Here is a 24321-nt window from a genome sequence, read left to right as displayed (position 1 = left end):
AAATGATAAATGGAAAAATATATTAAAAATGGAAACTGCACACCTATACCACTGCTCTTTTTAAGAGAACAGTGAACACTTTAATAAGCACCAAGTTCACAGGGGAGAAAAAAGGGGAAAAAAAGAAAATTCTGCTATGCACACAAAATGATAAAAGACATTGATACTGATTTATGATAAAGACACTGAAAATGGCACTGAAAATAAAGACACCTTTAATAATTTATTTTTTATAATGGCCCCACTCTATCATTCTGCTAATCTATTCATTATTCTATGATAGGTTATTTATTTTGAATAGGTTGGATGCTATACTGCTAAAACTTTTTCACGCTAAATTAACCTTACGTTACATCTGGTAGATCCAGATCGAAATCTCAAACTTCCTCATATTTAGAGAAAATTGTAAAATATTTTGCAAGGTTACCTGACCTTCTTTCCACTCTATTTTCTCTTGTATTCTCTAGTGTTTGGAAAATTGGAACATCCTTGATTTTCCAAGAGTTTGACATATGGACTCTCTTCAGTTTATATAAACTTCAGTTCATTTTGAATCCTAAAAATTATGACACAATCTCATTGTTACAAGGCTTCCAATGCACATGCTATGCTGGCAACAGTATTAACATTTCATTGGAATCAAAAGATAATCAAAGATCCAGCTACAAGTGAAAGGACAGCAGAGCTGAGGAACACTACAGTGGGCAGAGTACAACTGCAGCCGTACAGCTGAGGGAATCACTGCTAAAGTGCTGGGGGGAGTGCCCACAGAGAACACAGTACCTTTAGGGAACTTTACATGTTAAAAGCATCTTCCTTTTTTTCTCAGCTGCTAAAGAGATCACCTATGGACACAAGTAAAATTTAAAATTGAGATAATGTTTTTATCACCTTGAAAAGTAAACAGTATATAAATAAATACTGGACAAGGGCAACCCTGTTATAGTATAACAGTAAGTTCCAAATGAACCTTCAAAACCATAATTTGACAAAAATGCAAACTAAAAAACAACGAACACATAATCCAATTTTAAAACTATATACAGACTCGAACATTTTAAATTGAAAAAGACATTAAGCAACAAAATAAGACATCCCAAACACCAAAGAAAAAAACTGAAGATAAATGGAAACCTAATGGCACAATGCCTCCAGAAAACAATGTGTTGTCAATAATCTATAGGAGAGAATCTTTCAAGAGATTATGATTCAGATTTTAAAATGTTTTTGGGTAAAGTGACCTGAGACTGATTCTTGAGCCTATTGTAATTCTGAGTAAGATATCTGGACATGCCCTTGAAATGACATCATGAGATGAGTAAACAGAAAATCTTATCTCCCTCCTGCCTTTCAAGGTACCAACAGCAAACCATATTCATAGAAGACGTAAGACTCTTTCTAGTGACACTGAAGGCAAAGGAGCTGACTGGTATAAAAGGAGGTATGGTACTTCTATTTTCCTTTACATATGTTTTGGCTCAAGTCAAAAAGCATTTAATTAACGAAATAAAGGATTCCTCATGTTACATGCTGGAGGCCACATACTGTGAACAGTGAATCTATAAATATTACTTTCAAAGCCTAGAGTTATCTGTTAGCAATGCACATTGTCAAGAGGCTTTATAAAAAGTTTTAAATGCCAACCATGACTTAGACATGAAAGATACGCTTAAGTCCAGAATATTGATAAAAATCAATCAGCATGTCATTCACTTCAACTCTCATTTTAAATAGGCACTGTGAAAATGGGAATGCTGCTGTACAATGAGTAGTATATAATGAAATTAGTGTTCTTTAAGGAGTACCTGCTCTACATTAATTCCCTTTAGTTAAAGATGCACATGAAATATTCAGAAAAAAATTTCATCAGTCTATAAAAGGAGTTAGTGTTTAGAAATGAAAATGAAGCACTTGCATCTTCATTTTTAAAAACTTCACAAAGGTGCAAACAACATAATGCTTTCCAGGCTCACATGGGCAGGTCAGTACTATTATGTCTAGTTTTCCTAGATGTACCATCGTCTCGTGGCAGTGCCTTCTGCAAATTTGACATAGCAGCAGTTCTCTCGATGTCTATCACAGCATACAGCTCTGTGCGCCTGGTAGGGGTTTGTGGAAGGGGAGTGGTAGGTGTTTTTGGAGTCTGAGGGTTGTCAGAGTCACTGCCACCTTCCAAGTCAACCTGTATGTAATTGAGCTGCCTGTGTTCTAAACTTGGGCGTCTGATATCAAAGTTAAAGACTGTCGGTGTACAGTCCCGACGCCTTGAATATTCTATTTTGTGAGCACTTGCCGGCACTGTTACATTCTCCGTATTTACATAGTTATGCATTGGATCTAGATTATTATGGTAGCCATTTAGAGATGGGGTCTTTGGTCCTAAATTGTCGTCTTCATCCCTACTTAGCTTGCGGGCTTCCCAAACAGGAGGCAAAGATGGTAAATTTTCATAGTTCAATAATGCAGTTCTTCTCTGAGCGGAGTTGTTGATATTCTGGGTATCTGAGGTACTGGTGGATGTCAGACGACCTCTCCTGACCCCTGAGGCACTAGGGATAGACAGCCCATTTATGTTTTCATACACCAGTTTGTTAACAGAGGGTGCATCTCTTCGTTCATCACTGTCATAGCCAGTGTCCCATTCTGTGTTATTTGCACCACTTCCACTAACTTGATCTTTTCCAAGTTGCTCCAGTTTCTCTTTTTCCATTAACTGCTTTTGAACGGGGGTTGGTCCTAAAACAAACTTGACACCTTCAGGTTCAAGAAGAATCTGAGGGTCCCTGTCCTCAATGCTACTTGGTTCTTCTTTTGGTGTGTTGCTTTCAGCATTAGAAACCCTCGCCTCCAATGGGACATGCACACTTGTGCGGTTTTTCCGTTCTTCTTGCACACCTGTAGTGTTGACATAGGTATGTACCTAAAACAAAACAGAAAGTGAATGAGTAATTTACTTAAAAAGCAAAACAAAAAACGCCTGACCATATCAGTTAATTTTATTAACTGTCTCTCTCTAAATGTACTCTTACATAAAAACTTTTGTACCTGTTTTTTATTAATAAAAAGATGGAAGAGGAAGAATGTAGAAATATCTTTCTAATATGACCAAAAGATAACTACTTTAAAATAACATGCAGCATTATATTTGATGGTGAAACACAAGTGTTGTGTAAAAAAAAAATCAAGAACAAAACAGGGATTATCATTTTCATGCTGTTCTAGAGGTTCTCATCAATGCATTAAAACATGATTCAGAAATAAGAAAAAACAAGTATTGAAAAAGATAAGATAAATTTATCATTATTTACTGATGATCTGACTGTATAAAGAGATAAACCCTACTAGATTTAATAAGAGTTCTGTAAAACACATAGATATAAAACAGATACCACCAAGTAAGAAATTTTCACTATTTAGAAAAGCTCAATGGCATTTTGGGGAAATGATATAAAAATGTTTGCAAGCTTATACATAAAATTTTAAAGATTCAAAAGTGAAATGCAAAATTGGGAAAAATGTAATTACAGTAAGTAATATAAGAACTCACTATGTAAAAAACACAAAGAAATTTATTTTAAAAACACTAAAAACCAGACGCGAAACATCCCATGCACGCAGGTAGCTGTGTTGGGCTGCAGAAGATGGCGGTCCCCAGAGGAGTCAAAGTTCCTCATAATTTCTGCTTGTTGGAAGAACTTGAAGGACAAAAAGGGGTAGGCGATGGTATGGTTAGCTGGGGCCTTGACGATGATGAAGATATGACACTTACAAGGTGGATAGGCATGATTATTAGGCCACCAAGGACAAATTATGAAAACAGAATATACAGCTTGAAAGTAGAATGTGGACCTAAATACCCAGAAGCTCCTCCATCAGTTAGATTTGTATCAAAAATTAGTATGAATGGAATAAATAATTCCAGTGGGGTGGTGGATGCATGGAACATACCAGTGTTAGCAAAATGGCAAAATTCATATAGCATTAAAGTTGTACTTCAAGAGCTAAGACATCTAATGATGTCTGAAGAAAATATGAAGCTTTCACAGCCACCAGAAGGACAAATATACAATGGTTAATTTTAGTTAATTTCAAATTTCTCTTGAATCAACAACCTTCTACTCAGGTTAACATCTTGATTAAATATCACAATGCAAAATACCCACACGTTAAGTAAAACAATTCCACCTGGTAAACATGACCTGGACATTTGTAGTACCCATTAAATAAGAATATATTTAGGCCGGGCGCGGTGGCTCACGCCTGTAATCCTAGCACTCTGGGAGGCCGAGGTGGGCGGATCGTTTGAGCTCAGGAGTTCGAGACCAGCCTGAGCAAGAGCGAGACCCCATCTCTACTAAAAATAGAAAGAAATTATATGGACAGCTAAAAATATATATAGAAAAAATTAGCCGGGCATGGTGGTGCATGCCTGTAGTCCCAGCTACTCGGGAGGCTGAGACAGGAGGATCGCTTGAGCCCAGGAGTTTGAGGTTGCTGTGAGCTAGGCTGACGCCACGGCACTCACTCTAGCCTGGGCAACAGAGTGAGACTCTGTCTCAAAAAAAAAAAAAAAAAAAAAAAAAGAATATATTTAATATATGTACACCATTATATTTTCAGGTAACAGGAGGAAAAATGGAGCACAATTTTTTGTCTCTTGTTAAGGCATTGTCATTTAAACACAAACCTGGAATACTTGAGACAGAATCCAGGTTTACAAGATGAAAGTGTGAAGAGAGGTGTCAGATGGCAGTGGAAGCATGTCTTTTTCTGAAAAGTAAAAATCTCAAGAAGGAAAAACAGAAATGGCATGCTTTATCCATCTTGCTTAGTGAAAGAGCTGCAAGTAAAATTGTTTAAAATAGTGGGTACAATGAATATTGTCACAAATCGTGTTAATTTTTGATGCAGCGTGGGTGCTGACTACCAGTAGTATCAAAAATATGTTCAGGATTGTTTTGGTACCTGTATTTATAATAAAAAAAATGTTGCAGGGATTGATGAGTTTCTCTTTTTTTTTTTGAGGCAGAATCTCGCTTTGTTGCCCGGGCTAGAGTGAGTGCCGTGGCATCAGCCTAGCTCACAGAAACCTCAAACTCCTGGGCTTAAGCGATCCTACCGCCTCAGCCTCCCGAGTAGCTGGGACTACAGGCAAGCGCCACCACGCCTGGCTAATTTTTTCTATATATATTTTGTTGGCCAGATAATTTCTTTCTATTTTTTTTAGTAGAGACGGGGTCTCACTCTTGCTCAGGCTGGTCTCGAACTCCTGACCTTGAGCGATCCACCCGCCTCGGCCTCCCAGAGTGCTAGGATTACAGGCGTGAGCCACCGCGCCCGGCCCGATGAGTTTCTGTTAAAAGTTATTCCAGTGTGTTACACGTAACAGACATGGTAAATATTTGTTTACAGTCTTTGTTTAACAAACCATGCATTTAATATTAAGTGAAGTCAACAAAAAGGATATAGCTGTATGGATATGTGATTTTGAGATTAAAGACAGTGTTAAAATGTAAATAAAATGTGGAATGTGCCCTCAAAAAAAAAAAAAAAAAAAAGACACTAAAAACCTCTTAATGGTAAATAACATATGGTTTATAAGAGACAGGTAGAACTAATTAATACAGAGGTAATGTTCAACCAGATACTTCATTCCACAAATGAAAACTAGAATAGTCAGGAACACTAAATAGCTCCATAACAACATCAGCAACAAAATCTACCTTCCTACTAGTAAGTAGTTCAATGATTATAAAGACTACAGTATGAAAAGCAGCAGAAATTCTTAATCCATCGGAGGTTCTTATATGGGAACAGGCCTTATGTCTTTCTTAATCTATAAATGTACCTCTCCAGTGAACCCACAAATCCCCCTAATGCTTCGCACTTGCATGTATTTGAGCACATGCCAGCAAATACATGCTATTTCCTCTGATTATTCACTACAAAAGTAATTTACAAACAGTAAAAGTTAAAAGTATTAGCACAGTAATATTTTAACTCCACACAATCATTATTGCTGTTAATACAGTAGCACATGCTTACTTGTTCCTCAGCCACAAGCAAAGGATGTGTAGATTCTTCACCTACTGAAGGCAGGCGAGCACTTCCCACGGAAGGATGTCTGCTTGAAGGATGGGATGAAGCATCTCCAAATGAGGGATATCGAGGATATCCATTAGGTAAGTTCTGAGCAGCAAACCCTGGAGCTGAATTTTTGTTTATTTGTGTAAGGAGAAAGGCAGGATATGGGGGCAAGACAGAGAGAATAAAAATGAATAAGAATCTAAAATCTGCACTGAGAAGATTAAAAAAGGTGTTTCTGTCAAGACAGCAGAAATCAGAACACAAACACCAACCCCCACACATTTTAGATAATACAAAATATTTAATGTTTTCATTTAAAAAATATTTGAAATATTTATAACTATAACTAATAGTTTTTTAAAATTGGCAACTATTATACTTCTGTTAACCAATGGTGACTTCTAGTGTGTTATAAATTAAATATTCATAAGCTATAGCTTATAAATGTCTGTAATTCAAAATGTGAGAGGGAAAATGGGTACTTACTTGTAGGTGTTCGAGGTGTTCTGGGGACTTCCAATTCTGTCTGATGATTATTTCTTTCCACAACTGGCTCTTCTACAACATTTATACTATTATTTTGCATAATCTCTTGCAACATGTTAAATAATTCTTCTGCACGGGCACACTTAAAGGCAAAGATTCCTACAAATACAAACCAAAAGAGGAAAATGGTTATCATGCCTTTAAAAAAGCTACAGGAACACCTGTCAAAGAATAAAACTATAATGTATACATTCTACATACAAGAAAGGCCCGTTACATAAATGTCTAATAAACTAATGATTTTCCCTGTTTGAAAACAAACACAAAAGAAAAGTTCACAGAATAATTTTCATTTTTCTAAGGGAAATGGCCCAAAACAAAGCAGACAAAAACCAAGATTTGCAAACTTAACTCTAGTCTGCTTTTTAACAGCAGGGGGAGCCCAACTCACCACTACCAAGGTGATCATTTACCATTTAGTAGGCTCTTTGCTAGGTGTTTTCCAATCATCATGTTGCTTAATTATTATAATAATTCTGTAAGACAGGTATTACCACTCTCCTTTTATAGAGAAGATACAACAGAGGTCATGTAACTTGCCAAGGCCATTCAAGTAGTAGGTAGCAAAAAGATCAAACCATGTTCTGTTTGACTCCAAAGTTTAGGTTCTTTCCCCAACAAGTTATAACAATAAAGACACTTAGTCAATTTAGCAGGACTAATCATTTACTAAAAATCTTAAAGTTAACACAAGCCAAAATTTCTGACATAGAAAATGTGCTTAACAACATTTGATAAATGAATATAGTTTATTATCTTTTCTTAACAATCTACTTATTTTGGGAATTTTTTCTTTCAAGAGGAAAACAAAACACTAATTTAAATACTATATATAGATTAACTGAAAGAACAAAATTTAAAATAGGATAACATTTGAAAAAAAAAAACAAAGGCTCTATCTACCTTGTCCAGTTTGACACCTTCGACCACTTTCAAAAGAAAAGAGATTCGAGTCATAGCCATAGCGCCGCAGGCAGAGGTAGTGCCATTTTACCGAGTCACGTTTGCGGGTGTATAAAATCAGCTCTGTGTCTGTAAGTTCCATTATGCCAGAACCTAACTCATTCCCATCATCATCCACATTAATGACCTAAAAACAGAAGGTGACAGCCATACAAATATTTCACCAATTCCTCAGAAAAATGCCTTGTTGCTGATTGGTTCAGTTATTTGCTCATTTGTTAGTTCATTCATCAACCAATGTGTGTGTAGGGCATGAATTATAAAGCAGTGTGGTACCCAGTTCATATCTGTAATAAATTTACGTTCCCCCTGGGGAGACAAGATATACAAACACAAAGTCAACACTATAAAACTGTGTATGATTAATTGTCAAATAAATGCAAAAGAGGCTGCAGAAGGCAGGAAGTGTGGCCTAAGGCTCTTGAGAAACCTTCACTCAAGAGAAGGAGGGACATTGGCTGGACCTCCAGTACAATTAAATTTAGACAGAAAATAAAATAAGAGGGAAAACCCAGTGGGTCAGGGGATGTAGGACACATCATAAGGATGCAATGCTGAATCAGAACAAAGAAGGTACCTTTCAAAGAGACCAAAATAAGATTGGCACAGAGTTCATATAAGGAAAGGTCTTACACTGCTGAGCTTCAGAAAATGTCTAAAGACTAACAACAGGTAACATTTATGGAGAAGTTACTATTCCCTTGGGGACTGAGCAAAGTGCTATACATTTATCTTTCTTATTTAACCCTCATAACGATCCTAGACTGCATTGTATAAAAGTGGAATTAAGACTTAGTGATAACGTAACTTGCCCAAGGTCACAAAGCCATGAAGTAACAGAGGTGTGACTTACACCCGTTTGTGTGATCAGAGGCTATGATTTATAGCAGACTGAGGTCAGATTACGACAGAGACACTAAATGGCTACCGGAGCACTTAGCCTAAAGGTAACAGAACACAACCACAGAAGTTTTAGCAAACAAGTTAGTGAATGATGAAAGAGGAAGATTAACTTGATGGTGACTACAGGATGAATCACAGGGTGACTCGAGGTAGACTCCATTTAAGAAATCGTTCAGGCACACATGAAAAGGCCTCTGAAAAATGGCATTTTAAAGACAGTACTACCAGTACTGTGTGGTTATCAGATGCAGAAGACCAACAGAAAAGTAAAAAGAGAATTCCATACTGTCAGTAAGAAAAAGTTGTCCTTATTTATTAAACCCAGAAAAGGCAGAGGAGAAAAAAAGAGAAATATAAAAGTCTAGTGATAAAAGTCAGAAGGTAAGATATATTAAGTGAAGTAAAAGAAGAGCATCCAATTAGGGAGTAAGGTATATAACTCAACCAGTTTTACTGACCTTAAACTTGTTCCGATGGTTATCTGGGACAGTGTCTTTATCTGGACAGCTACAACAGCTACCCATGGCTTCTTCAGAAGACCATGTGAGCACTACATGAAAAATAATTTGGAAAAAATTATTAGTTGTAGGATATAAAAATCGTAACACAAAAATACTTTAGAAATCATCTAACACACACATTATTTAGATGCAAAAAAATTAAGCCCAACAAGGCACATGGCTGAAGCCAGATTTCACACAACTAACCAATTTTGCTCAGTGACAAGAATAAATTTTGTAAGGTAGACGTAATAGAGATTTCAAATTTCTAGTTTAATTTGCAAAGGTCTGCCTATTCTAAAATCATCTAAAAAACAAACTAATTTAAGGTCTCTCATTTATATAATACTATCGAAATATTTACGGTTACTTAATTAGCAGTTAATCATGGAATTAATTAATAATTAAGAGTTAATCATAGAATTAATCCCTTGTGGCTTATCAGGAATTTCATGTCCTTTTCTTAAAAAATTACCGAAGCGATGCTAGACTTCTGGCTTGGCAGGTATTTTGATTCTTGTTACTCACTGTAGTATCTCTTACGTACTCCACAAGATAAGAGTTCATTGATAAATAAGACATAAAATCAAATTTCAAACAGTGTATTAATAAGAGAGAAAAACAACTCAAAATCCAAGCAGTAATGTAACACACAGAATAGTGACAAATTGATATAGTAAGGCTATTTAATATTCGTTTCCCAAAGAAGGCTAGAAATAAAATGTTATATAGGTGACATTAAGTGTTCAAGAACATTCTGAATGAACAAGGGAAAAATTAAAAGCATCACTTACAAATAAGGTAAAGAATCAGAATGAATGTGACAACATTTGAAAAAGAGGGAGAGAAGCAAGCACAGAAGCTACAAAACATTACAAACATAAATCTGGTTGAAACTTGCTTAAAATTGTTCAGTGGATCTCCACCACCTTCAGGATAAAATTTAAAACTTAGTATCACCTAAGATCCTTCACAATCTGATCCCTGTCTACAGGTTGACTCAAACTCTCCCTTCTCTGTGCCTCAAGCTCTAGCCTTACTCCATCCAGACTGGAACTGTAGTTTTCCCAAAGCACTTTGTTTTCTCACATCCTTCCACATTGTTCCTCTTCTATTTCTTTCCTTTCTCAAGATTCAACTCTGAATACCGTGCCTCTAGGAAGCCTTCCCTGACTCAAACCAACTGGTGAGTTATACTTCTTATGCATCATCCCCCTGCCCCGCCCCAAGGCACCCTAGACTTCCCAGTGCCATAGCATCTACCACACTTTGTACTAAATAGAAATTGTCATAAGGTGGCCTGTTTATCTATCTTCTTCCCTCCACTATGAGCTCCTTTCCAGCAGGGACAAACCGTACTCAATTCCACATTCACCTACTACAATAGCACACAGTAGGTGCTTCAGGCCCTTTTGTGAGCTAAATGGACTGTACCAAACAAATGCGAAGAATGCCAGGCAACTATAAGATTAAAAAGATGAAAAAGTACTCGTATACTGGTGTATAAACCAAAAGAAATAATAAATATAATTGTAAAGTTAATTAAGACTCAGGATAGTAGCTTTCTGGGAGTCCGAAGCAAGAGGATAGCTTGAGCTCAGGAGTTCCACACTGGCCTGAGAAACAGTAAGACCCTGTCTCTACCAAACAAAAAAAAAAAAGGGACATATAATATTTGGTATTTTGCTCTATCTAATATGCTAGCTAAGTATCATGGTGCAAAGATAAGTCACTGTCTATACCTCCAAAGAGCTATGAGTCTAAATGGAGAGAGAGAGAGACACGCAAACAGAAATGCACTACAATAAATCTTGTATTAGAAAATGAGCAGATTACTGTGGGCACAGAGAAGGGAGCAACTAGCTTTCTGGGTTAGGGGGGCAGGAAGCACTATTTGAGATAGGACTTAAAAGGAGACCAGAAACAGTATGCTCAAAAAAAAAGACAAACAGGCATTTGAGACAGATAAAAGAGTACATACAAAGACAAAGGTCATATTGCATTCAGGAGAAAGTGAGGAGTTCAGTATGACTGGACTACTGAGCAGGCTGGAACACAAGTATAAAGCATCCTGAACAAGCTAGGGATCTGGGACTTGATCTAGCCTGCCTCCCATGTTCCCACAGCAGAACAGGCATAACTCTTATTATGGCCTTTAACACACTCTATTGTAATGTTTATCTGTTTGCACCACCCACTTCGCTGTGATCTCTCTGAAGGCAGGAATCTTGTCTTCTTCATTTTCCATGGCACTAAAGCATATTGCTTGACATAGTACATGTTTTATAAATGTTTACTTTTTAAAAAGGTAATAAATGTTTAATTATAGGAGGAAGAAAAAGAATATAAAAAAATTTTAAGTAAAGGGACAATTGATAGAAACATTAAAAAATTTGCCTTAAAATTACATATTCATTCTCCACCCAACCTCTTTATAAATCTAAAGAGCTAAAAGATTACTAAAGCATAGCTTCTGCCCCAAAAGATGGTGCTTTGAAGGAATGTTTTTAAACTGTTTCTCAAAAGGAGCAGTAAAATAATCCTTCCACTTGCTACCTGTTAACCTTCACAAGCTAGCTGTTAAGGCAGAACCTCTTGTGTTGGTAGGAATATACAGTCATATGCTGCATTAACAATGTTTTGGTCAGCAACAGACTACATATACCACTGCCGTTCCATAGGATCATAACGAAGCTGAAAAATTCCTATTGCTTAGTGATTGATGTAGGTACAGTCATAATGTTGGAATGCACTGCGTTACTCGCATATTTGAGATGATGCTGGTGTGTAAGCAAACCTACTGTGCTGCCAGTTGTATAAAAGTATAGCACATAAAATTAGATATAGTACATAAAACTGAACAATGATAATAAATGATTATGTTACTGGTTTACGTATTTACTATACTATACTTTTTACCATTATTTTAGAGTGCACTCCTACCTATATATTAAAAAAAAGTTGACTATAAAACAGCTTCAGGCGGGTCCTTCAGGAGGTATTCCAGAAGAAAGCATTGCTATCATAGGAGATGACAACTCCATGTGTGTTATTGTCCCTGAAAACTTTACAGTGGACAAAATGTGGAGGTGGAAGACGATGATATTAATGATCCTGACCCTATGCAGGCCTAAGCTAATGTGTGTGTGTCTTAGTTTTTAAAAAAAAAAGTTTAAAAAGTAGAAAATAAAAAACTTTAAGAATAGAAAAAAGCTTATAAAGAAGCTGGGTGCAGTGGCTCATGTCAATAGTCCTAGCACTCTGGGAGGCCGAGGCAGGAAGATCACTTGAACTTCAAGAGATCAAGACCAGCCTGAGCAACAGAGACACCCTGTCTCTACCAAACACAGAAAAAATTATCTAGGCGTGGTGGCACGTGCCTGTAGTCCCAGCTCCTTGGGAACTGAGCCCAGGAGTTAGAGGTTGCAGTGAGCTATGATGACGCCACTGCACTCTATCCGAGGTGACAGAGTGAGACTCTGTCTCAAAAAAGACAAAAAGAAAAATAAAAAGCTTATAAAGATATAAAGAAAAAATATTTTCAGATAGCTATACAATGTGTTTGTGATTTAAGCAAAGTATTATTACAAAAGAATCAAAAAGTTTTAAAAAAATGTAGAAGTTTATAAAGTAAAAAAGTTATAGTAGGCTGGGCGCGGTGGCTCACGCCTGTAATCCTAGCACTCCGGGAGGCCGAGGCGGGTGGATCGCTCAAGGTCAGGAGTTTGAGACCAGCCTGAGCAAGAGCGAGACCCCGTCTCTACTAAAAAATAGAAAGAAATTATATGGACAACTAAAAATATATATAGAAAAATTAGCCGGGCATAGTGGCACATGCCTGTAGTCCCAGCTACTCGGGAGGCTGAGGCAGGAGGATCGCTTGAGCCCAGGAGTTTGAGGTTGCTGTGAGCTAGGCTGATGCCACGGCACTCACTCTAGCCTGGGCAACAAAGTCAGACTCTGTCTCAAAAAAAAAAAAAAAAAAAAGTTATAGTAAACTAAGGTTAATTTACTACTGAAGAAAAAAAAATTATAGTGTGGCTTAAGTGTACAGTGTTTATAAAGTCTACAGTAGTGTATAGTAAAGTCCTAGGTATTCACATTCACTCACCACTTGCTTATCCAGGGCCAACTTCCAGCCCTGCAAGCTCCATTCATTGTAAGTGTCCTATACAGGTGTGCCATTTCTTATCTTTTTTTTTTTGAGACAGGGTCTCACTATGTTGCCCAGGCTAGTCACAAATTCCTGGGCTGAAGCGATCCTCCCACCTGAGCCTCCTGAATAGCTGGGACTATAGGCATGCAACGCTGGGCCTGGTTTTATCTTTTATACTGTAGTTTTATTATATTTTTTCTATGTTTAGATATACAAATACTTACTATTGTCTTACAATTGCCTACAGTACTCAGTACAGTAACATGCTGTATAGGTTTGTAGCCTAGGAACAAAAGGCTATACCATACAGCCTAAGTGTGTAGTAGGCTATACCATATAGGTTTGTGTAAGTACACTCCATGATGTTCTGCCAGTGACAGAATCTCCTAACAATGCATTACTCAGAACATATACCTGTTCGTTAAGCAATGCGTGACCTATACGAGAGGCTGTTCAACCTACCTCCATCCACACTGAATGTTTCAGTTCAGTACAATTAATGAAACGCCTAATATGTGACACAAAGGCCTTTGTATGCCGTGCCAAGGAGAAGGGATTTTATCCTACACATGATGGAAAGCCACTGATGTATTTTAAGTAGGAAAGTGAGATGGTGAGATGTGCATTTTAAATGCATCCATCTGTAGGATAAATTTAAGTAGGAGTTTAGTGCAAAGGAAAGGAAATCAGTTTGGGACTATTAAATGAAATATGATAGAGACCTAAAACCAGAGCAGCAGCAGTAGGAATAAAGAAGAAAAGGATTAATTTAAGGAATATTTAGGAAGAAAAGACAGTGGTACCAAGTAGCTGGCTTGGCAGAATGGAAGGAAGAGGCAGTTTCCAGCATGGCAGATAAAAGGTGCCAGATTCCAGTACGTGAGATAGAAAAAACCAGTAGCCGTCAAGTGGAAGTGATGATGATTTGTTCAGTTTTAGATATGTTAAATTGAGATTCCAGAGAATGACCATGTGGACATATGCAATAGAGAGTTAAGTTCACAAATATGGGTGTGAGGGAAGAGGTAAACTATTAGAACACACGTAGCACTTAAAGCTATAAAACAGAAGACACTGCTCAAGGATAGTATGAAGTGTGGTCTACGGTTGAAATTCTGGAAGGATAAGCCAGGTGTAGTGGCTCACGCCTGTAATCCCAACACTTGGGAGGCTGAGGTGGGAGGATAGCTTGAGGTCAGGAGTTCAAGACCAGCCTGGGCAACATAGTGAGATCTCATATCTACAAAATAGCCAGGCGTGGTAGTTTGTGCCTGGAGTCCTAGCTACAGGCTAGGCAGGGGGATCGCTTGAGCCCAGGAATTCGAGGCTGTAGTGAGCTATGATGATGCCAGCCCAGGCAACAGAGTGAGACCTTGTCTCACCAAAAAGAAAGAAAGAAAGAAAGAAAGTAATTAATTAATTCTGGGACAATACAAATACGTTTAAGTATAGGAACAGAGAGAAGCCAGTGAAAGAGAAAAACAAGACTAGACAGAACAGTAAAAACTAAGAAAACAAAGTATCAAGAAGGAGGGCACCACCCCTGGTGGCATGGTAGAAAGGGTTGCCAAACTACAGTGAGCAAGAGGAAAACAAGGAGGTAGCCCCCAGAGGATGGAAACTAGTCTTTCAAGAACTGGCTAAGAAGACAAAGAGTAGAGCATTTTAGAGTGTGGACAGATACGGGTTCGAAAGACTATGTGGCTTGAGTTACTTATTTTAAGATGACAAAGATTTATGTAGGCTTGTAATTAGTAGGTCAGAAAAGGTTAAAAGTATAGGAAAAAAACAAAGGAAAGAGAAGGATTAACTGATAAGTCAAGACAGAAGGGGAGACTAGAGAAAGTGAGTTTCAGGGTCCAGGTTGAGAGGTTTACCCACAGGAGGAGGAATGCTTCATTAGAGGGAAGAAATAAGGATTGGTGGAACACAATAGAGACACTGAAGTAGATAACAACTATCATCCTGAATTTCCTTTGTAAAACAGAAGGGAAGGCTTGCAGAATGAGGGACTTGAAGAGAATGGCAGGATTAGTCACCAAGGAGCTGCCCAAGAAAAGGCAGCAGGATTATTAAGTAGGTTGTGATGAGAGCTGAGTGGAGGATGCAGAGCAAGACGATGCTGTTTCGCTAGCTGTGATCAGTAGTCCAAAGGGTGGACAGTTCAGCTGACACAGGGTCAGAGAGTAGGAGGGCAAAGATATTAAAGGCTGTTGGCAATACAAGGGTTTGAAATGATGATCATCAGGTCCAGTTAGGAAAGAATTAAAGAAAGAAGAGGGCAAACAAATAAGAGAAAATGGAGGCAAAAAGGAACGGGCAGCCTCAATAAGCCAAAAGAGTAGGTTTAACATGAGTAAGGGACTGAAACAGCTGGGGCACAGGCAGTCCTGGTCAATCTTCCAACTCCTGGAAGGAGACTTTTTTTAATGTGATGTTTTCGCCCAAATCTCTGGTTCTTCCTCCTGAACCACAAACTCCTACGCAAGGGGGAAAGCTCGGTACTAGATATTCTGCATTTATGACCAGCAGATTAATATTTGGAGACCACATTTGAGTTATGTGAAACCTAATAATAAACACTAATATTGTAAACACTTTGATGTGATCTCATCAGCACACACTCCTCCAAGTTCATAACTCAGCAAATGGTTTTATTATGCTCCCTCAAGAGAGCAACATACAAAAGTAACCAGGGTACATTCAAGAACAAAAGGTAGCTTCTATTTGGGAAGATCAATCTGCAACAAATTTGCTGAATATTTTAAATTAGTAAACGTGTCTTAGTTTAAAGCCATTTTTCCTTATGATTTGGGGGTGGAGGTGTCAATAAATCAGGAGGCAAACTGGTTACATTTAAGAAAACATTAAATTCTCTAGTTTAAAAAATAATTATAAACTTAGTGATATTTTTAAAAATAAACTTCGACTTACCTAGATCTGGCCATTAATAGTCTTAGCCTCTGCTGCAGCATCAGTTTAATCATACTTTAAAATACCATGTTTTCTTTGTTTGCTGATTTAACCTAGAAATAATAGGAAAAAGTTGAGAATTTCTTATTTCTTTTAAAATAATAATTTTCCTTACGAGATTTGTCAGCACTGTTAGTTCAATTAATATGTTTAAACAAACTCAAAAGTATTAAAAATTGATAAAAAAGTATTTAATATACAAGATCAATTTTTCAGATTAATATAATATGTACGTTACCATTCCTTTTCAAAAGAAAAAGCAAGAATGCAATAGTTTAAGTTTTGTGATGTTTCTGGCTTCTCCACTACAGCTATGACACTGGACAACTCATTTCTCTATACTCATCTCCTCAGCCATAAAATGAGGGGTTAGACTAAACCACCTCCAAGGTTCCTTTCCAGCTCTAAAATCCAGTAGCCGACTAATTCTCCATCCCTGCTGACTCTTCCTAAACCTCACTCACCATCATTCTTCTTAAAGAGCTGACTCTCTTTAAAACCCACCCTCTGTATCCTCCTATTCCACAAGACCACCCCAGAACCAATTCAGAGAAGTCAGTTAAATCAGAAAATAGACTGTATGAACAAGCATGCCACAGTCAGAGGACAGTAAAATTATAGTGATAAATTATAGCCTAGAGTTAGAAGAGATCTTAATATATTCTTGAAAAATTTCTGGTCAATTTATTCACTCCTTACACAGAAAAAAAATCAAACTCACTCAGACAGGAACTACCTATGCTGCATCAGGCATTGTGTTAAGGGTTATGGGAATAGTCTCATTTTAATCTACATATTAACCAGAGTTAACAAATATGATTGATACTCAAATGCCCTATATATAAATCAGCACGCCAGGGGTTTGCTTACACACCTTGCGAACTGCTGCTGCTACACCTCATTTTAAGATGAGTAGCAATCCAGTCCGTCATCTTTACTATCCCCCTTCTTTTCTGCAGAAGCTCAAACATATATCATGCTTTGTCTCTGACTTGGAAAACTGCCCAAGGCTCAGCTAATTCTGCCATAAAAACACTTCTCTTATGTGAATATATATTCTCTTTGTCCATCTCTCTCTTCTAAGAGATTTCAGCCAATTAACTCAGGAAAATCTCTTTCTTCATTCCACTTATAAGCATTCTTTAATCCCCATTCTGAACTGAGTTTAATGAAAGTAAATAAGAGCAAGAGAAATAGAGTGATCCATATGTATCTCTGCATCAATGAAAAGTCATAGCTTTGAAATGAAGCTAATTAAATTAAAGAATCAGTGTATCAGCCTATAAAGCTCTTGAAAATATTAAAAAGCCCTCACATGAATCTTTTCATTATTCTGATATCTTTTTGAGGATCACTATTTATTCAGTTTTATTGTTTATTCTGATTATTAACACTGCCCAAGTATTATGGCGTTTTTGCTTGTTTTTACTATTTTTCAGTACAAATATCCAGCATGTCAGTTGTATCAGGGATAAAAAGACATTTTGTGCCTCTTTTAAAAGGATACTTTCTAGAAGAAAACACATTCTGAATTCCAAACAACTAATATGCCAAAGCACTCCTGGAATGAACATAACCCAATGGACTACTGATGTCTTGCCTTTGACTTTTGAATATGGATGCCTCAGATACTCTTATGACTTCTTAACCCCCTTTGGTTTCTCTCCAATGTTGGAAGACTATAAACTGAAGGGTAATTGGGAGGTAGTGAGAGGGAAGAGGTGGCTATAGCCACTATGTGGAGCTATAATCTTACTGCTGTAACATGCATGTTTTTCTATAAAATAGGTTTAACAGTATGAACTATGATACTTACTCAAAAAGAATACAATTTTACAAAGAAAATAATCAAGAGGCTAAAAATTACACTGAATCCTGAATCCTGTCCACTACCACCCTACTTTTCTACAGCAAACTAATTTTACAGTCCTTACTATATGGCAGACATAAGAGTCATTTAGTCCAAACAGGTAGTTTGATCTATGATGTAGACACACTACCATTACTTCTGTGTTCCAAACAAGGAAATCAAAGCTTATTACAACCATTAAGTAGTTTTCTCAAGACCAATAGCTGATCAGAAGAAGAGCTATACTTAAATCCTGATCTGACTCCAAAGCCCAAGCTCTTATTAATTAATACATGTAAAAAGCTTAAAACTGTGCCTAGGATACAGTAAGCACTCACTAAATATTAGCTATGGAAATAATAAAACAATGCTGTATGCCTTTGGCAGTCAGTCAACCTTTCTGTGCCTAAACTGCCTCATTCATAAGGTAGAATTTCACAGAATTACTGTGAAAACCAAATAAATTCTGGATATAAAGACATTTAGAAAAGTATAGAGTGTTTTAAAAGACAAGGCATTATTATATCACTACTACAGGTAAAATTCTGTCTCTGATATCACAAAGGAGTCTTTTGCACTTATAAGCATAGAAAGCCTAGAACTTAAGCACCATCCTTATAATAAGTGTTACATTAATAAATTTAGTAAAGCTGTCCTAAATTATTCCAATATGATTCTTGTGGAATGACATGTAAAGAGAACACTGAACTCTATTCACAAGTGTGATTATAAATTTGGTGCTTAGGAAGGTATATTTGCTCTTTCAGTTCACCAGCACTGAGGGTGAATTTAGCTTATACTACAGTAGCTCTGTTCAAATACAGCCAGGACAGAATATCTATAGTTAGAAGCACAGCAACATAACTCTAAATTCTGGGCACAGCTAACTGCCATTTTTAACTATATTAAAACAATCAAGAGAATGGCATTCAAAAACCATGTTCTTTGTGTCTGTGGTCTGGCTGTTTGTGCTTTTTTTTTTTAAATCATTGGGTAGGTCTTTTATTATTTATACACATTCCTTTTCTGTTTATTCTTAACATTGACAAGAATTTTTTATATTTTCCTGAGGGACAAGAGTTTAAAAAAAAAAAAAAAAAAAAGCTAAGGAGGGGAGAGTCTCAGTACATTCTACTAGTTACCTAGACCAGAGCCATCATGTGAAAAGCAAGGACACCTGCATACTTTCCTTGTTAACTGAAAACTACAAAGGTATGGGTATTTTGAAGCATCTAACCAAGAATATGGCTACATTTTCATATTCCTAAATAGATTTTTCTTCCTTTAGGTTTTTTATTGTAAGAGCAATGTTGATGAACTGCTTCACAATTCATAACTCTCCACCCACACCCACCCCCCCTTTTTTAACTCTTGAAAAAATATTTTACATTACTTACAAATCACTTCAATATCTGGTACTTTATTTTCTGGAAACTCTTTATGTCTAATCTAAATTCCTTGTACTGCAATTTAAACCAGATTCCTCTCATTTCTGTTTTCTCTGTAAGAGATAAGTAAAACCAGGATAATCAAGAAAGATAACACACATGCTTATGTATATTTAAACTGCCATCAATTCATTTTTCTGTGGATAAATCTGAAATATTAATAAAGTGGCATTTATTTCAGACATAGTTGCTTGAATTAAGCTAACACAAAGTTACTTGGTAGATAAAAATGATTTGTAAATAATTATCAATATTAAAGAGAGCATTAAAAAATGAATTCATTCATTTCTTCATCCACACAGTGAAGCATCGAACAAAGTATTTTCTGAGCACCTACTATCTACCAGGCACTGAGTTAAATGCTAGAAATAACGATAAAAGACACATTTCCTGATTCCAGGGAGCTTACTGTCTAGGGAGACAGACAGACAAGAAAATGAATACATGGCGGAGTTGCAGACCCATGTGCCGTTGCTATCAGAACATTCAACTAGTGCAGAAGAAAGAGCAGAAGCAAGAGTAAGGAAGACTTCCTGGAAAGCTGGTCCCTAAACTGAGTCCTGAAAGGAGAATGGGAGTTAGCTGGGACAGGGGCAATCCAGATCAAGAAGAATGCATGCAAAAGCCCACGGGCCTAAAAGAACACAGCCATCTTCAGGAGCAGCAAGTAGTTCCTAAGGGTCAGAGTGTAGAGTGTGCATGAGAGATAGGTGGGAAGGTAGACAGGCACATGGCCACTTCACGAAGGGTCAATTTGCACTACTGAGGGCAGTTCACGTTCTCCCTTACAATCTTAAAGAAATCACTAACATCCTATCAAAATACTTCCCTATAGAGGCAGAAAATCTGGATTACATACAAGGAAAATTTATCTTAACATAATTAATAGTGTTTTACTGTCTGTAATGCCCAAAATAGTAATCTTCAAGTCACAGCATCCACCTATAAACCTAAACATTCTCCCATAGCATCTGGACTTGCTGTGAATGTCACTGTAGAATGACTTGAACCTCAGATTCTCCCCTTCCCTTTCAGACCTAGAAAACTCATCCACCTTAGCCCTATATTTCACATTGAATCTGACAGCCACTTTAATCATGCATTTTGGGTTTTAGGAACAGAAATACAAGAATATATGTGTATATGTACATATATAGATTCTTATGTGTGTATTTTAACAATTTAGTGTGTATTTGGCAAATACTGAGAACATGTTACTAAAATGGTTTGCTAAAAATAGAACAAAAAAAGCTAAAAATGAAAGAGGACACAAAATACGACGTCTACATTTTTGTTTTTTTAAAGAGGCAGGGTCTCACTGTCACCCAGGCTCGAGTACAGAGTCTTGTTCACGGCTCACTGTAGCCTCAATTTCTTGGCCTCCAGCAATCCTCTCACCTTGGCCTCCCAAAGTGCTGGGATTACAGGCATGAGCCACCATGCCTGGCCACACCTCTACCTTTAATAGTGCTGGTTCATAACTCAATCCTGGAGTCATCCTTAACCTTGGAATATACCTATACCCAGAGACATTGGTGTTGAAAATTTACACAGTTAAATCAGAATGCTCATAATCTCTGTCCTAAGATATGTGCAAACTCAGCAGATGAGTCACTCTGCCTTAGCTAATTCAATAATGTAATCAGTGCCAAGGGCACCGATCCCAGCACCTTCAATCACAGGGAAAAAATATCATCAGCCTTCTGAACTCTCAAAAAAACTCTTAGTTTAGTGCTTTACATTACAATATAAAAATATATCCAGGGAAATCAAATACTGTCCTCCAGCAATATAAAAGGATGAACATTCTATATGAGAGATCGTGTAGCTCTCTCCATTAAAAATTTACAGATTGCGCCACAGAAAGCATAGGTATGATTTTAAGGTAGTAGTAAGAAAGTATAGGCATTCTCCAGAAAGCATTGGTCGTTAACTCAAATATATTTAATGAATATATGAGATCTTATAGAAATAGTGCAGTTTTCTATAAACACTATATATCAAAATTCCATGTTTGTATTCTTTAACTCAATTATGATTTCTATTTACTAATTCTTACAACTGTGTCAAATTAATAAATGATCACTTATCCCTCATAATAAACCTCTAGTTTATAAATTTACTAATAGACACTAATCCCCTATCAGGGACTGAACTCTAGCATAATAAATACTAGCTTACGAAAAACCACATATCACACAAAACCTTTAACCCAATACCCATTTACTAAAAAATACTGTGAAATTCAAAGGAACTGCTATTTCCCAAATAAATGCCATATTCTTCTTACTATAATCACTGACTAACTTAAAATCAATTCAGTTTTTTCTAATATTATACCTGTGCTTTTAGTTAATGAGATTTTATTAAACTGAGCAACAGGAGGAGGTAAAACCTCAAGTATGAATTTTGTAATATTTTCCTTAATATCGTACACCTAAGAATTCTATTTTTTTTTTTTTTTTTTAAGACAGAGTCTCCCTCTGTTGCCCAGGCTAGAGTCCTGTGGCGTCAGCCTAGCTCACAGCAACCTCAAACTCCTAGGCTCAAGCAATCCTTCTGCCTCAGCCTCCCGAGTAGCTGGGACTGCAGGCATGCGCCACCATGCCCGGCTAATTTTTTTCTATACATATTGTTAGCTGTCCAGATAATTGCTTTCTATTTTTAGTAGAGACGGGGTCTCACTCTTGCTCAGGCTGGTCTTGAACTTCTGACCTGGAGCGATCCTCCTGCCTCAGCCTCCCAGAGTGCTAGGATTACAGGCATGAGCCACTGTGCCTGGCCATATACCTAAGAATTCTTAAAAAGCATTTTACTTTATGGCTTTATCCGCACCCCCCTACCCACCGCTTTTTTTTTTTTTTTTTTTTTTTTTTTTTAAAGATACACAGTCTTGTTGTCACCTAGGCTGGAGTACAGTGGCGTGATCACAGCTCACTGCAACCTTGAAAGCCTGGACTCAAGCAATTCTTCTGCCTCAGCCTCCCAAGTAGCTGGGACTATAGGCATGCACCACCACACCCGGCTAATTTTTAAAATTTTTTGTAGAGACATGGGTCTTGCTGTATTGCCGAGGCTTGTCTCAACTCCTGGCCCCAAGTGATCCTGGAGCCTCAGTCTCCAAAAGTGCTGAGATTACGGGCATGAGTCATTGTGCCTGGCTATCTTCACTTTTTATATAATATCCTTAAGTAGAATTAAATAAGCACTAACGATGGATAACAGAGAAGTAAATAAAAAGGTATTTATCAAAATTGAATACAGAGGTATATAAATAGAATTTGCCGTAAATCTGTATTTCCACACTCAGGTGGATATCACGTTAGTTACTAAACTAGTATTAAAAGCCTAAATATTGACTATGTGTATGTATATACAAACACAATCTGCTGCTCAAAATAAGCTAACCCAAATGCTAAGCAACCCTACATAACCCCCAAATTGTTTCATGAAAAGCTCATTAGTTTCTGCATTTAAATCAATCTAAAATGCTCTTAAACATACTCTCAAAGGAAACTAAATTTGCTTCTTTATTTTCTACTTTTAGAGCAAAGCATTCAAAATTATGATTATAATCTAGCACAAAAACAACTCACCTGACTCACCTGACCCACTAATGAGGGTGCTCTAGATATAGTCACCCCTCGATATATGTGGGGTATTGGTTCCAGGAACTCCTGCATCTACTAAAATCCACCCATACTCAAGTCTTACAGTTGGCCCTGCAGAATCCACGTATATGAAATGTCGGCCCTCTGTATACACAGGTTTCACCACCCCCCAGTACTGTTTGGTTGGGAAAACACTGGACCTACGCAGTTCAAAGCCCATGTTGTTCAAGGGTCAACTGTATATATATTAGCTAACATGTCCCACTTTCACAAAATGCTGACCAAAAAAAGTTAGCCAGAAAATTTTCCATCAGAGTACATCTATCCATGTGATTAACTTTTATGGTGCTACTAACAAGCATTTGTTCAAAAAATATGTTATGATAGAAAAAATGTTCATGATATAAAGTCAAGCAGAAAATAAAAGATAAAAATTGTTATTTAAAAAAACAAACCCCACTAAATGTAATATGGTATCCTAGGTGAGATCCTGGAACAGAAAAAGGACATTAGTGGAAAAACTGATAAAATTCAAATAGTCTGTAGTTTAGTTAATAGTATTGTACCAGTGTTTATTTCTTAGTTCTGACAAACGTACCATGGTTATGTAAGATGTTAACATTAGGAGATGCTAGGTGAAGAGTATATGGAAATCTCTGTACTACCTTTGCAACCTTTTTGTCATTCTAAAATTGTTCTGGAAAAAAAGTTTATTTTAAAAGTTGCTCTTCATGCCCAGTAGCAAATTTGAGAGGATTTGCATTTTAAAAAATAATATTTTATACTTATTTTTCTCTCCCCTACCCCCAGAGAAAATATATACACTCAGGGAAAAAAGAGTAAACTAACACTAAAACATGAATATTGATTCACTTGGTGGTAGAATGGAAAGAATTTTTTCCTCTTTATATTTTCTATACCATGCAAATTGCTTTTATAATCAATAATTAACTTCAGAATATATAGATCAATACTCTTATTAAAAGTTTCTTTAGGAAGAAAAACTGTAAATGTCTAAGCAGAGCCCAAAGGCAGACTACATACAAAACAGGTTAGGGCAGACTGTGAAGAACACAGTGGCCAAGAGAAAGTGCCAGGAGAACTGAAGTAGGCAAAACCTAATTAGTAAATGCTGGAAGCCTGCCAATATGCAGAACTTAACATCCACTCTCACTCAGGCTAAAGGTGCCTGAGGCCAGCAAAGCTATGCTCCGAATTCACGTCTTAGGGGAATGTCCCGAAAAGCTCCCAATACTAAGAATTTATAGAGATACAAAGACTAGAT

The 24321-nt window shown here is 37.0% G+C and overlaps 1 protein-coding gene and 1 pseudogene across 3 annotated transcripts in view; one reads left to right on the top strand and one right to left on the bottom strand.

Moving 5' to 3' along the window:
- Positions 1-247: 247 nt before the first annotated feature.
- Positions 248-24321, bottom strand: part of FRS2 (fibroblast growth factor receptor substrate 2) — a 92688-nt gene continuing 68614 nt past the window's right edge. Inside the window, exons 1-7 of one of the 3 annotated variants that reach the window (XM_069489717.1) lie at positions 19375-19457; positions 16090-16181; positions 8958-9049; positions 7537-7723; positions 6574-6732; positions 6046-6209; positions 248-2920 (exon numbers count right to left, since the gene is read on the bottom strand). In XM_069489717.1, the coding sequence (XP_069345818.1) occupies positions 1970-2920; positions 6046-6209; positions 6574-6732; positions 7537-7723; positions 8958-9023 (1527 nt within the window). In that variant the 5' untranslated portion in view covers positions 9024-9049; positions 16090-16181; positions 19375-19457 and the 3' untranslated portion in view covers positions 248-1969. Of the gene's footprint in view, positions 2921-6045; positions 6210-6573; positions 6733-7536; positions 7724-8957; positions 9050-9474; positions 9512-16089; positions 16182-19374; positions 19458-24321 lie in introns of those variants that run through there. The other 2 variants (XM_069489716.1, XM_069489718.1) reach the window with 2 other exon arrangements.
- LOC138396718 (ubiquitin-conjugating enzyme E2 variant 2 pseudogene) lies at positions 3639-4076 on the top strand (annotated as a pseudogene).

The sequence above is a fragment of the Eulemur rufifrons genome, chromosome 16 (genome assembly GCF_041146395.1).
Source record: "Eulemur rufifrons isolate Redbay chromosome 16, OSU_ERuf_1, whole genome shotgun sequence".
In the NCBI taxonomy this organism is placed as follows: domain Eukaryota; kingdom Metazoa; phylum Chordata; class Mammalia; order Primates; family Lemuridae; genus Eulemur; species Eulemur rufifrons.
The sequence above is the reverse complement of the archived record's forward strand: the minus strand, read 5'-3'. Positions and strand labels throughout refer to the sequence as shown.